The 14,832-nt window shown below is 48.7% G+C and overlaps 1 protein-coding gene across 8 annotated transcripts in view; it reads right to left on the bottom strand.

Annotated features, from left to right (window-relative positions):
• Window positions 1-6,719, bottom strand: part of Grin1 (glutamate receptor, ionotropic, NMDA1 (zeta 1)) — a 28,011-nt gene extending 21,292 nt beyond the window's left edge. For all 8 annotated transcript variants that reach the window (NM_001177657.2, NM_008169.3, NM_001177656.2 and 5 more), the window contains exons 1-3: window positions 6,161-6,719; window positions 4,287-4,421; window positions 960-1,136 (exon numbers count right to left, since the gene is read on the bottom strand). In NM_001177657.2, coding sequence (NP_001171128.1) covers window positions 960-1,136; window positions 4,287-4,421; window positions 6,161-6,418 — 570 coding nt within the window. In that variant the 5' untranslated portion in view covers window positions 6,419-6,719. The remainder of the gene's footprint in view (window positions 1-959; window positions 1,137-4,286; window positions 4,422-6,160) is intronic.
• Window positions 6,720-14,832: the final 8,113 nt, after the last annotated feature.

The raw sequence follows: 14,832 nt of genomic DNA on the forward strand, positions 1-14,832 counted from the left end.
CTCTACTCCCTCCCCCCCCCAGAGGCCTATGGCACCTTGGGTGTGGGGACAATGGTTGGTGCTAAGTATGATGAGGCCAGCTATGATTTTGCAGGCAAAACATGCTCCCTCCCATCCCCTCCCCCATCTGTCTTTTGGGGCCCCTCCCCAGCCTGAGCCTCCTCCTCTCTGCTACCTGAAAAGCACCAACCAGCTGCTTCTTGGTGCTCTGTGTCCTGGAACTGAGGGGGGTCCTGGGCCAGGTCCTTATTAGGCCGACATGGGTGTTGGCAAGGAAGGGCATAGGGGTCACTTTGACCCCCTCTACCTCAAATCCTAGCTCTGGTCTCTGGCAGTTCCACACACTGGGGACCAGGCTGAGATGGAAGTGTATGTGTATCCTGAGATCGGTGTCTACATAGTCCCTTGAGGGATGCAGAGCTAAGCCCTGAGGTGGGAGGGAGGTAGGGACACAGTGTGAGCCTGAGTAGCCGAGGTGGAGATGGGGCTGCAGATGAGTGGGGCTTCAATTAGGGCCATGGGCAGCCATGAGACATGAGGCTTTTAGAAGATGTGGTTTCTGTGAGGGCATGGATTGTATCCAGTGCTCTGAGGAGGAGACTGTAGACGGTGTTCCTGAAAGGTAGATGGGACTTGGCATCTGGCAGAGAGGGGCTGGGAAGGTCCTGAGCTGAGTCTAAGCTGGGGCCAGGGAGGCCTGAGGCTGGTGGGGGGCGGGACAGGGGTGTTTGCAGAGCTCCAGGTGGTCCAGCCCTCGCGCAGCAGGGACTGACACGAAGGAGATTTCGACTAATGGCAAAAGCAAGTGAAATGAGCCGAGGACAGGCCGGGGCGGGCGCCGCCAGACGCAGTGGTGCTGAGCATGCAGGATGGAAAGAGAGTGTTCACAAGGAGCCACAGACATGGCATGGCCCGCCTGCTCCTGCTGGACAAGGACCTCTTCAGGGCTAGGGCCTCACCTTGGACTCACGCTCCTCCAGCAACGTCTCCAGGCGCTTCTGCGCTGCCCGGCCCTCGTGGTCATCGCTGACCAGCAGGATGATATGGTTCCAGTTGTAGACGCGCATCATCTCAAACCAGACGCTGGACTGGTGGGAGTAGGGTGGTACGGTGCGAAGGAAGCTCAGGTGGATGCTCTGTGGGTGCGACCGAGAGGCTGAGGCAGGACCAGGCTAAGTCTGCTTTCCCCTCTCCCACTGATGGGGTCACTTCCTCCCACCTGCCCTTCCTCCTTCCCTGGAGCATTTCCTGTGAGAGTAGATAGTTGGCATTTTCAGTAGCACCCTAAGGTGAGTGAAGTCTCAGTTCTTAGGGTGGTTGCCACCTTCCCAACAGCACTCCCTTAGAAAGGTTGACATAGAAGCTTCCCCCATTCCCCAAGACCTCAACAGATCTCACATGGTGCTCTCCCCAGTTTCAATAACTGTATTTTGGGCTGGGGGTATAGCTCAGTAGTACAGCATTTGCCTAGTGCAAACAAGGCTCTGGGTTCCATCCAAGGAGCTGGTAAGAAAATTACAACTGGGGCTGGAGAGATGGCTCAGTGGGTAAAAGCACTGACTTCTCTTCCGAAGGTTCTGAGTTCAAATCCCAGCAACCACATGGTGGCTCACAGCCATCTGTAATAAGATCTGATGCCTTTTTCTGGTGTGTCCGAAGACAGCAACAATGTATTACTTATAATAATAAATAAATTAAAAAAAAGAAAATAACAACTACGTTTATCTGTAAGTTTTCTGTCTTGGGGTCAAACTTGGGTTGCCTTTCTTCCCTTGAGCCAGAGGCTGTGGCTTACTAGTGCCTTGCTGCTCAAATGACCCTAGCTGCCAGGACCTGTCTATGTCTGTCTGAGTGAGCTTGGCTCCTTCTGTGTGCTCATGACTTACACTGTTCTTGGTTCTCTGATGCTTCTAGGTTTTTTTTTTTTTTTTACCAGTTCCCTCTTGGTGGTCTGGGGCAGTGCTTTGGAGAGATAGAATGTTCACTGCCTCTGCAGCTGGCTGCAGGCAGCTTGCATTAACTTTGGTGCTGTGACTCGCTCTTTCTGGCCTGCAGTGTGATGGGCAGAGGGCTGACTTTGAGTTGGAGTCATCAGGGGCTGGAGTGTACCTGTGATCTTTGGCCCCACCTCTGGCCCTTCACAGGCCCAGTGGGTTGGCCTGTGGTCCAGCTGTGTTATGGGACCTCCTCCTGGTTTCTTGTTTGTCCTGGCTACTTCACCTCTTATGGTCGATACTTGCTTTTATACATGAGGGCAAAAGTGTTCCAGAGGACAAATGGCCAAGAGGCATAGGTTGAGAGCATGTTCCTCATTGGCATACAAAGAGTGGCTTAGGTGCCTAGGTATGTGAGGCTCTTGACCTCAGTCTGATCCTCTCCCGACAGGCCCTCCTACAAGTCCTCCCTCTGAGGCCCTTAAAAAAAATAGTTATTTAATATACATTCGTACACTGTAGCTGTCTTCAGACACACCAGAAGAGGGCATCAGATTCCATTAGAGATGGTTGTGAGCCATCATGTAGTTGCTGGGAATTGAACTCAGGATCTTTGGAAGAGTAGTCAGTGCTCTTATCCTCTGAGCCATCTCTCCAGCCCTCTCTGAGTCCCTTTTGTCACCAAATGGCAAACCCACCACATGCTTGGGTCTGAATGGCCAGACTCCCTTCCTTAAGACAGATTTTTCAAGAACTGTGGGCTCTGGACAGGAAGACTCAACTCTGGAGGGCCTGGGGATATCTGGAGACCTCCCGTGCAGCCCACAGCCCTCTGGCTGATCCCAGGCACTGGCTGGTTGTCTCCTTGTGGCTCCCGGATAGCTATAGGCTGTCCAAGTCTACAGGTTACAGGGAGAAGACTATGGTGTTTATTAGTCCACTGGGTATCCAGAGACCCTGATGCTAGAGGTCGAAGTCTGACATTGCTAGATTAGCAGTGCTTCCTCTTCTCTACTCAGGGGACACAGGACCCTACCACTTACCTGACAAAGATTAGGTAGAAATGTTCTGAGATCCCTGGAGTGCCTTCCCAAGCTGATGAGGTATCTCAGTACCTTAGCCTTCATCCAATGATCTACACCCACCCTGGATATTCTCATTCTGTTCACCCCAAATAAAGTGTATGCATGCAAGCCCATCCTGAATAAAGGTGGGCTTTATACACAAGCTAAGATCATCTTAGAGAGCTGTTTCATTGACGATCGTGGGAGAAGTCCCTCTCCTAAAAGAGCTGTAACACTAAGATCCACAGAAAAGCCTTCTCTCTCCCCCCACTCCCACACCCTCTCAACGCCCCCCATTCACTCCCAGTCAGACTGGGATCCTGCAGAACTCCTTTCCTTTGGGGTTCCATGTTATCCTTTCAGCCCAGTGTGAAGCAACATCTGGACACCCTGAGAGGGAGGAAGCAGAGGACTTGGAACCACAGCTGGACCCCAAAACGCATACCACAAAAGGGTAGCTGGATTGCATCCCAGTTGATAGAGTTTTACAACATCATGGAAAATTAAAACTCATATAATCTAGAGCAAGTTTTCTGTGTCTCTGGGTCGTGGTTTCCTATAACTCAGTAGCTATTCTTCAGCATTTGGACCCAACTGAATGGAGGCTAGCCCAGCCTTTAGGCCACAAGAGCTCTCCAGAATGCTGATCTGAGATCCTTTAGTCCCTGAGACATGCAGTCTCCTGCCACAAGCTACCCTGTGTTCTGTCTACCCTGTGTTCCATCTCCTATGTGCACTTCAGTTGGCAAGACTGGGGTCCACAGCATCCCTGTCTACCTGAGTACGTCTCCATCCAGGCACCTGCTGCTCTTAGAAACTTCTCTCCAACTCTTTTGCTGCTGCATACAAAACCTACTTGTCCTAGGAAGTTCCCTGTCACCCCTTGTTTAGCCCACGAAGCCCTCTTCTCCCCAAAGGGGGTGTTACTGTTTCTTTTTGCCTGTCATTAGGAACCATCCTGAGTGCATGCGACTGTATGAGTATCTGTGAGGATGCTGGTGTTGCATGAAAGAGTGTGTGCGGCTGTGTGAGAGCATGAGAGCATGAGCACTGGGATTTGAGTGTGAATGCTAATGTGTGGTGACCGAGTGTGAACACATATAAACATGTATGTGACTAACTTCTCACAGGCCTGAATATTAGTGCAATTGAGAATGGATAACTTCTATACCTGTACCTGTGAGACCTAGTGTGAGGTATGTCTGTGTGGTTATGAGTGAGTGTGTGACTTATGTGCTGCCTGGAGCTGACCACAGGGAGAGGAAGATAATTGGTTCTGACGGCTTACCTTGTCAGAGTAGATGGACATTCGGGTAGTCAGCCCCAGGACGGGGATTCTGTAGAAGCCAGCTGTGTAGGAGACAGGGGTGGGAGTGAAGTGGTCGTTGGGAGTAGGCGGGTGACTAACTAGGATAGCGTAGACCTGTGGATACAGGAGACAGAGTCAGCTCTGTGGCGTAGGAGGAACACTGTATTAGGATTTGAGATCCCAAGTAGCCAGAGCTGGAGCCGCCCGCCAGGGGCCCAGGTGATGCCATTTGTGCTCAAAGTCCCACACATCTAAGACACAAGAGAATAAGCCACCTATTGTAGAGAAGGGGCAGCACTGAGCAAGATCTAGGGATGTAGACCACACACACACACCCCACACACACCACACCACACAAACAACACACACACAACACACATATATACACACAACACACATGCACCATGCCACACACATACACAACACAACACACACACAACACAACACACAAACACAAACACACATATACACACACAACACACATGCACCATGCCACACACATACACACCACACACGCACAACACAACACAACATACAAACACACACACAACTCACATGCACCATGCCACACACATACACACCACACACACACCACACCACACAAACACACACGCACCATGACACACACACACACACACCACACAAACACACACACACCACACACACAAGACACCACACAACACACACTACAACACACACACACACACAACATGCCACACACACATACACACCACACATACCACACACATACACCACACCACACACACACACACACACACAGAGGCACATGCAGTTGGTAGATCCTCTCTTCTGACCAGGGCTCACCGCTTGTAAAGTGAGGCAGGGTGGGAATGGGGACACAAAACTCTGGCATGGCCTCTACACTCTGCAATGTGAGGACTGCTTCTCACTGCCCTCACCATGATCCCCAGCCTGCACACTTTAGGTCACATTGTATGTAGGTATGCATGTGTATGAAGGTATGTAGGTATTCTTGAGCAAGGGCTGGAGCATGTTTGCACTATACACACCAGTGTGTCTATCTTGATATAGGACTCTCATGATGGAAGCAGTGTTGCTATGTGCACTGACCATATCAAGCAGGGTGTCCATGGATATACAGATGTGTGTGAGTGAGCATGTGCAGTTGACTGTGTTATTTTGAGACGTAGTGTGTGCTAGTGCCATGTGCATGAACATGTGTGTGAGCAGATATGTTCATGGATGTAGATGTCCTTTGAAAAGCAAGTATTAATAGACTTGGCACAGTCTCTGTTCCTGTCCTCATTTTACATAAGATGGTGCATTGCAGTGACTCTCATGGCTTCATTGGAATTCAGCAGCCAGTTCAGCTAGGGGAGGACAGCTTCACCAGCAACATGTCCTCCCCTGCAGCACACTGCACTCAGCTCCCACTCTGTGCCTTGGTGTCTCTGGCATGCGCAGTCCTCACTCCAACCCCTGCAGAGCCTGTTTGCTCTGGCACCTGGACCATCCTATGCAGACCCATGAATGGGGGAAGGGAAGAGAGGTAAGGAAAGAAACAAAGATAGCCCCAGGCCTCATCCAGCCAGTTCCCTGAAGTGCTCCTCCATCTTGTGCTCAAAATGTCTAGAACCACACTGACTAGATGGAACAGATCACCAATGATAGTCACATGACAGCACACATGGTCCTCTGAGGACCAGTCCAGGGGGAACCAGCAGACACAGACATTTGTCCCAGGCCTTTCCAGGGACCAGTTGGCTTGGGGTGGTCTGGTAAGGAGACTGAGAAGGACCAGGGAAGGATCGAATGAAACTGGGGCAGTGGAGGATGGTGGAGGAGCAGGGGAGAGAGGAAGTAGTGGTCACCTGGCTAGAGATGAGGTCCTCACACACTGACAGGGCCATCTGTATGGCGTTGGGCTTGTGGGTGACAGAAGTGGCGTTGAGCTGTATCTTCCAAGAGCCGTGTCGCTTATTGGCCTGGTTTACTGCCTCGCGGAACATCTGCTCGTGCTTGCGCGTGCTCAGCACCGCGCCGATGTTGACAATCTTGGGGTCGCAGGCAGCGCGGGCGAAGGAGCAGGAGAAAAGCAGGGCGAATGTCAGCAGGTGCATGGTGCTCATGAGCCTCGGGCACAGCGGGCCTGGTTCTGGGTTGCGCGAGCGCGACCACCTCGCGATGTACGGACCCCCGGGCCCCCGCGCGGTCAAGCACCCGCGGATTCTTCAGGAGCCCAGGGCGAGCGCGGCGGGTGCTGTCCGAGGTGCTGAAGCGTATTGGGCGCTGCTCGAACACCCGCGCGGAAAAGGCGAAAAAGACAGCTGCCTGGACTGTGCGACTGGTCCCGATGCTGCGGCGACTGCAGCAGCTGCGGAGTCGTGAGCGGGACCTACGCGTTCTACCCCTCCCACCGCCCCCGCTTCCTGACGCGGAGTCGAGCGCGCGCCTCCTGACGCGCGCCTGCGTTGGCGTAAATGCTTGGAGCGCGCGAGTGAGACGCGCCCACGTGGGCATGTGCACGCGCGTTAGCATACAGAGAACCAGGGACAGTCATCCGTGTGGTCCCGACTTGCGATAGCTGAGCCGGGTTTCTTATCACCACGTGCACCTGCACTCTTAAGTGTATTTAAACAGGAGGGAATGCATTGTGAATGCTTGAGTGTGCGCGCTCAAGTAGAAGTTCTTACCTACAGTTTGTAATATTTTGGGACTTGATTCTTCCAAGGTCAGGAAGAGGCCCTGTCCCTCTATACCGCTGGGGGAAGGATATTGGTGATTTCCTTCTGATAGGGCTCAGTATTATAGGAGAGAGTTGGATACACTCTAGAGGGTGAGATAGGATTGCTAGAGTTCAAGGCCAGCCTGGGCTACATAGTGAGTAACAGGATCTGTCTATAAATAAATAAAACCAAATTGGAGGGAGGGGAACACCACACCTTGGATCCGTGACTTAGACTCCCTTCTGGAGGTTAAGAATAGGTGTGACGGCCGGGCGGAGGTGGTGCACGACTTTAATCCCAGCACTCTGAAGGCAGAGGCAGGCAGATTTCTGAGTTCGAGGCCAGCCTGGTCTACAAAGTGAGTTCCAGGACAGCCAGGGCTATACAGAGAAACCCTGTCTCGGGGGGGGGGGGGGGGAAGGAAAGGAAAGAAAAGAAAAGAAAGAAAATTTAAAAAGAAGAAAAAGAAAAAATAGGTGTGACATTGGCTCCTCTACTATAGAGTGGTACCTTCTAGGAGACCTGAAGGAGACCAAGGACAGAGGAAGCTGTTTATAGCAGCTAAAGCAAGGTTAGACATCAGGCAGCACTGTCTGAATTAGATTATTTTGTATTCCCTGCTTCCTCTCTTTGGCTGTTCACCAGTGTGAACTGCATCTTGCTCCCAGCAGTCATTTCCCAGAGCTCTCCTTGTTTCTCAGTCTGGCAATCCTAATTCTTTGTCCCCCTCCTGCCATGTAAAGTACAGCCTTTCCCAAATTAAAAAAAAAAAAAAAACTGCTGAAGCTCCACCCCTGCCAGTGACATCAGTATTTCCAATAGCAACCAGGATTTTGCAGGCTCCCCTGTAAATGCTTCCTAGGGGATAAAGGAGGAGGTCGTCACACCTATGTGCTGAGCAGTGCAGGGGAGAATCCTGGACCCACACGTTCACACTCCTGAGTCCTCTTGTTAAAGCTGTCTTCCAGAGCAGAGGACAGGCAGGCCTGTGGCACTGTCTAAGACCCCTGTCTTGGCTCCCTTTCTTTTCTCTGCTGCCCGGAGGTTCCATGTCTGCACACTCTCTGTTCTGGCATTAAAGAACACAGAGGAAAGAGCTCAGCCTCATGGCCTCGAGGCTCTAACAGCTTTCAGGAGTCCCGGAGCTGGCACCATCTGCACACATGTTGGGGCCATCTCCAGACATCTGTGGTTTCTGACAAGTCAGGGCCTGAAGGCTGTATAGGGGTGGGCCTGGGCTCTGTCACTTCATGATAGGGCAGGAACCACCCATCCACCCCATGAACCAAAGACTGTTCCTTCTGACATGTTAGATCTTTTTGCTGAATATTCAATGATCAGTAGGTAGTTGTTCCCACGTAGGAATCTGAAATTGACCATGGTAGAGCTACTTATTTATACCAGGGAAGATTTGTCACGCAACAGAGTTTCCCTTCCTGAGAGCCCATTTGCCAGCAATTCTTGGGCTCTTCTTGGGCTGTGGGTCCTCAATCTTTTGGTCTAAACTCCTTGGAAAGGGCTCAATAGTGAGGGCAGGGAGAAGGCACAGCCTCTTCGACCCACCATCTCTTTTGACTCTGTTCCCTCTTATTCCTCAGGGGCTTGGTTGGATACAGTCATACAAGCCACCAATCGTGTTTCTGCCTGCTGCAGTAACAGACTGACTGACAAACTGTCTTGGGTTGAGACCTCACGGGGTCCTGGGGAGGCAAAGGCTGTGAACATGACCAAAGATGCTCAGAATTGTTCTGTGGTGGAACCCCTGGATGGGATCTGCCCCCAGGCTAGTATAGGAAACTCTGTTGTGTAAAGAGCATCAACAAAGGAGACTATGAATGCTTATGAGTCTACCCATGCTACTCCACTGCTCTGCCAATTGCAGCCCAACTGTGAAGGGGTTTGCCCTCTCCAACTCCTAGTTTAAGACAGGACTCATTGACCTCAGTTCATGGACAAATGTGGCTTTTTTTTGTTTTTTCGCTTTGCTTTTTGGTTTTATTTTGTTTTTCAAAACAGGGTTTGGTTTCTCTGTGTAGCCCTGGGTGTCCTGCAACTCACTCTGTAAACCAGGCTGGCCTCAAACTCACAGTTCTGCCTGCTTCTGCCTCCCAAGTGCTGGGATTAAAGGTATGTGCCACCACTGCCTGGTGAAATATGGATTGCTAATCCACCCAGGCTGGCCCATTGGGCTTTGCCCTCATATCTCAGATCAGAAGTTGAGAAAGAACTGGGCTCTGCATCCTCACTAGAGGTGAATGAATCCTTGTGACCCAGGCTTATGTCACAAGGCCTATGAGTGCATTCTCACCAAGTGGAAGCTGTTTGAAAGGAGGAAACTGGAAAAGAGAGGAGAGGTAGGTCATGTGCAGATTATCTCTATATACTGGCCCCATGGTCAGATGACAGGCCTTTACCTAGTGTTCAACTGATAGATGCTGCTTCTGCTTAGTCTGAGGAGTGGGACTGGCCAGCATTAGGCCAAGCCACCAGGTAAAGTGACTGGGTCAGGGCTTCTATGCTTGACCTAGGGTAGCCAAGGGCTTCACAGAGAACAGCCAGTCACCAGCAGAAATTCTAAAGCAGCCTATATCACCTCCTGACCTACAGTATTATCCACTGTCCCACCACGCACCTCCACCACTACCCCTCTTTCCCATCCCCATTCCTGTCCTCTCTGGCACTGAATGTGGAGAAAAAAGTTCCAGAACTTTAAGTGCTTCAGATGTCACACTTTGAAGGAAATATAGAGCAAAGGATTCAGTCTTTAGGTCTCATGTGAGGCTCTCTGCTACTGCAGACTTGTGGTTTGGGCTGCCTTCCTCATGTCTCATGTCAAATCAGCCAGCTAGACAAGAATGTCCTACTAAGGGTTGCCTGGAACCTCTCTCCTCTCTGGTTAAGACTACCAAATAAAAGACAAAGATATCAAGGCCACTTTTTTTCCCCAGCACACTTGCATGTATACATGCACACGCGTACACACACAAATGCACACATACACACACAGTATTTATATGTGGGGGTACAAGTGTAGTGTATTGTATATGTATTCATGTGTATGAATACAAAAGTGTGTGTGGTGTGTGTGTGTGTGTATATATGGGGTCAGGGTCAACATATGGTGTCTTCCTCAACCACTCTCTACATTATTTTTTTATTTGTGTATATATCCTTTGTAAGCATGTGGAGGTGAGAGGACAACTTGTGCAAATTGATTCTATCCTTCCACTGTGTGAACCCCAGGGATAGAACCCAGGTTATCGGGATTGGCTTGGCAACAAGGACTTGTACTCAGTGAGCCACTTTGCCTCACAGTTTGAGCAGACCAGCTGTCCAACAAGTCTCCGCATCCTCCTGAGCCGAGCATTCCTACTCTGGGGTTACAGGCTAGCATGGCCTTATTTGTTATGTTATGTGGTTCTGGAATCCAAACTGAGCCAGCTCTTGGCTGGCTGTGTTAGATCCCTAGCCTCTAGCTGTTCTAAGTAGGTCAGGAGCATCGATGTTTTGAGTTTAGTTGCAATCTGTATAAATGGATGTTTGTGCTTTAATGCCTGGCATCAAGGTTCTGGGAAAAGATGCTGATTAAGGGAAAAATTTCCAACAACCCCTTTCTCTTTGTAAGGGGTATGGGTGGGGTTCTCCTATGCCGCAGATCCTCTGGGCCCCTTTGTCTGCATGGAACGGGTCTCTAGTCGCAGGTGGGCAAAGCGTTGGATGGAATGACAGATAGATGCACACAGGAGAGGTTGTGTAGAATCTGAATGTAATTTGTCAAATCGAGCATCAAACTTTTTATACAGAAGAAAATAGGGAAGTTGGGTGACACACCTGCAAGGTACAAAGAGGTTACTGGATTCTTACACAAAACAGAGGAATACAAACACAGAAGGTCTAACAGGAACCACCTGGGATAGAATTCATTGTTAACAACCGGGATCAACAAGAGCTCCACCTAAGATTCACTTAATCTAAGAAGCCAGGGTCAAGGGCTTCGTGCCCTTGCCATAGTTCCTATTTTAGTCTATTGTATAGTCCACCTTCCCCCTAGGCCATTGTAAATACGTGTGTATGGGTGTAACTCAGCTATCTATAGTTCTAAGTATCTATTCTGGTTCCTCTTTAGGTCTCAAACTTCCTTCTTCCTAGATGATGGTAAATTCATGTGTAGGGCAGTGACTTAGCTTTTATTCAACGTGATAGTGTAATACCAGAGGCAATTCTGAATGTCACTGAATAGCAACATTCTTACTGAAATCCAAGCCCATGGTCTGCTCAAGGACTTTCTAGGACTGTTGGAACACTGGTGAAGGCTTAGCTATGTCAGAATTCAATCTTAAAAGGCACTTATAATAGGATAATACTAAAAGAGAGCACGTGGATCCATACACCAGACTAACGCGGGAATGGAATATGGAATATTAATGTATGGGTTAGAGAGAACGCCAGACTCCAGGAGGTGAGTTTCCGAGAAACTCTCTGCCTCGTGAGTGGCTTCCAGGCCTCTCGGCCTGTCAAGCTGACTCGACTGGAGTGCGTGGCACTCCTAGAGCCAGGAGCAAGGGTCCACTGTTATACTGCACAGCTGGGCATTAGGTCTACTTACAAGTGGTGCTCAGGCCCAGCTTTAGAAGAAACTGCCAGGACTCCCCAGGAAAACCAACCACAATTTTGATTATGACCCAATGTTACTCTGTGCTCCTAATGTATAAGCTCTTAAAGTCCTTTTGCTCCTCCCATAATTCCTGGAGTTTTCCAGGGGCTCTCTCTTCCTCTAGGGATGAAAACATTGCTCAGTGGTTGTGCTGGATAGTTTAATGTCAACTTGATACAAGCTGGAGTCATCTGAGAGGAGGGAACCTCAATTAAGAAAATGCCTGTCACCCTGTCTCAAAAAAAAAAAAAAAAACAAAAAAAGCAAAACCAAAAAGAAAAGAAAAAAAAGAAAATGCCTGTGGCTAGCCAGCCACAAACGTGTCACCCCCCAGCTCCAAAAGATAAGCCCTCCCCTGCAGGAAAGAATAGGTGACAGACAGGAACAAAGAGGTGCTATGGAGAGGAGCAGAACTGGTGTGGTGGCAGAGGTACAGAGCTAGTTCCTGCCCTGACTTCCTCCAAAGATGAACACTGATGTGGAAGTGTAAGCCAGGCAAACCCTTTCCTTGTTTTTTGGTCATGGTGCTTCATTTCAGCAATAGAAACCTTAAGATGGTGCTTAAGAGCTCTTGTTACTCTTTTAGAAGAGACTGATTAAGTTCCCTGAACTCATGTAGTGGTTCATAACCATCTCTAACCCCAGTCCCAGCCCTCTCCTGGTTGTCACAGACCCTAGGCATGCATGTGATGCTCATACACATGTGCAAGCCACACACTCATACAAATAAAATAAATACAACATTTGAGACAGGGTCTTTCTATGTAGCCGTGTCTGGCCTTGAACTCACAGAGCTCTATCTGCACCCTGCCTTATGAGAGCTGAGATTAAATGTGTGTGCCACTGTGAGGACAATGTCAATTTTCGCATAAATTAAATCCCGGGTCAGGGAGAGGGCTCGGGAAGGAAGTGAGGGTGCTTTTGTCAAGCCTGATGACTTGAGTGTAACCCCTGAGATCCATACAGTGGGCTATCCTGTGCCCACTACACGTGTGCCATGACAGGAGTCTACACTGATCTCTGTCAACAAATCATGTCGCTCTAAAATCTTCAACAACAACAAAAAAGGAATTATGTCTTGGTTGAATATCAGATACTGCAGTTTGAAGAACATCTTTAATGTTTTTCAGAGTTGACTGGCATTTTGATTGTAACCATCACTAGTGCTAAGATTACTGCTTCATATATTTAGGACCACTTTAAAAATAGTCAGATACTGGGCTGTTGAGATGGCTCAGCGGTTAAGAGCACTGACTGCTCTTCTGAAGGTCCTGAGTTCAAATCCCAGCAACCACATGGTGGTGGCTCACAACCATCCGTAATGAGATCTGACGCCTTCTTCTGTTGTATCAGAAGACAGCTACTTACATATAAGAACAGTGTACTTACATATAACAATAAATAGATCTCTGGGTCAGAGTGAGCAGAAGTCCTGAGTTCAATTCCCAGCAACCACATGAAGGCTCACAACCATCTGTACAGCTACAGTGTGCTCATACACATAAAACAAATCAATAATTCTTAAAAAAAAAAAAAGGTCACACACACAGTCCTGATTCCAAGGCAAAATCCACTGAACAATTGTTTTGAAACTCAAGTCAGAAACTCAGATGAAGGGCCAGGCATAGTGGCCCTTTTTAAATCCAGTGCTCAGCAGGCAGAGGCAGGTGGATCACTGAGTTCAAGGCCAGACTGGTCTTCAGAATGAGTTCCAGGACAGCCAGGGATACATAGAGAAACCCTGTCTCAAGGAAAGAAAAAGAAAAGAAATTCAAATGAAACTTTAAAAAACAGAAATTTTTTTTACATGATACAATCAAGAGATATAGTAGTTTGACACATGTTTAGGAATAATGGTAGTAAAACAATAAAGTGTTTGTTTTATAGAATTAGACCACTCTGTGCCTGTGAGGAAGGGAGCTTGGTATGCACAGTGCAAACCCTGAAATCCAGAACTCATGTCTGAGCCAACTGGTTTGTTTTTTGTTTTGTTTTGTTTGTTTTGTTTTTAAGACAGGGTTTCTCTGTGTAGCCCTGGCTGTCCTGGAACTCACTTTGTAGACCAGGCTGGTGCACCACCACTGCCCGGCTCTGAGCCAACGTTTTGCAGGTAGCCTGTTAATATTTGTAACACCATGTGAAGTATAAAGCACACAGGTTGTTTGTTAACTAAGGCTTCAGTGAATTTACACTGTGTAACCTGGATGAACATTACCAGAAATACCCAAATTTATTATGTATTTGATTTTGAATATATATATATATATATATATATATATATATATATATATATTTTTTTTTTTTTTTCCAAGACAGGGTTTCTCCATGTAGTCCTGGCTGTCCTGGAACTCACTCTGTAGACCAGGCTGGCCTCAAACTCAGAAATCCGCCTGCCTCTGCCTTCCCAGTGCTGGGAATAAAGGCATGCGCCACCATGCCTGGCAAACTTTTTAGGAACCCTTCAGGCCTGATAAGTGTTTTACAACCGCTGCATTCAGCTCCATCTCTCATGTGAACATGTATACTTAGCCCTGCAACTCTGGGATAATGCTCAGTTGAGTGACACAGCCCTGCCAGTCACATGAACTTCTTGGTCTCTTCGGGAGAATTCGCAAGCCTCCTTCTCCCTGGGAGCAGTAAGTCCTCCTCGGGGTTAAATAGCAAATCAATCCCTCACCACTAGCTGTGGCCCTGTGATGGAGGGCAGATACTTCTTGGGAAGTCTAGGGCCAATCATCTACACTGCTGGAGCCGCTAAGCATGGGTGGAAGCCTAGGGCTGCAAGAGAGGACCCCTCACAGGATATATCACACAGGAAACACCAAACGACACAGGTTGAGGCTGGCTTAGGGATAAGGCTGAGTCATAGCAGCCTGGCAGCAAGAGGGGGCATTTCCACTGGGTCTGCTGGAATGTTCAGTGGTAAAGGAAGGCCATCTTGCTTTTTTGTTTTGTTTTGAAACAGTCACAATGAGCCCAGGATGACCTCTAATTTGCTATATAGCAAGATGACCTTGAGCTCCTGATCCTCCACCTTCATATTATAGATATACATTATGCCTAGTTTTTGGTTTTCATAACAATTTTTGATGATGCTGCAGATTGAACCAGGGATTTGCATACGCTGAATAAATGCTCCCCCACTGAAGTATACCCTGGCCCT

Source organism: Mus musculus, chromosome 2 (assembly GCF_000001635.26).
Source record: "Mus musculus strain C57BL/6J chromosome 2, GRCm38.p6 C57BL/6J".
Classification (NCBI taxonomy): domain Eukaryota; kingdom Metazoa; phylum Chordata; class Mammalia; order Rodentia; family Muridae; genus Mus; species Mus musculus.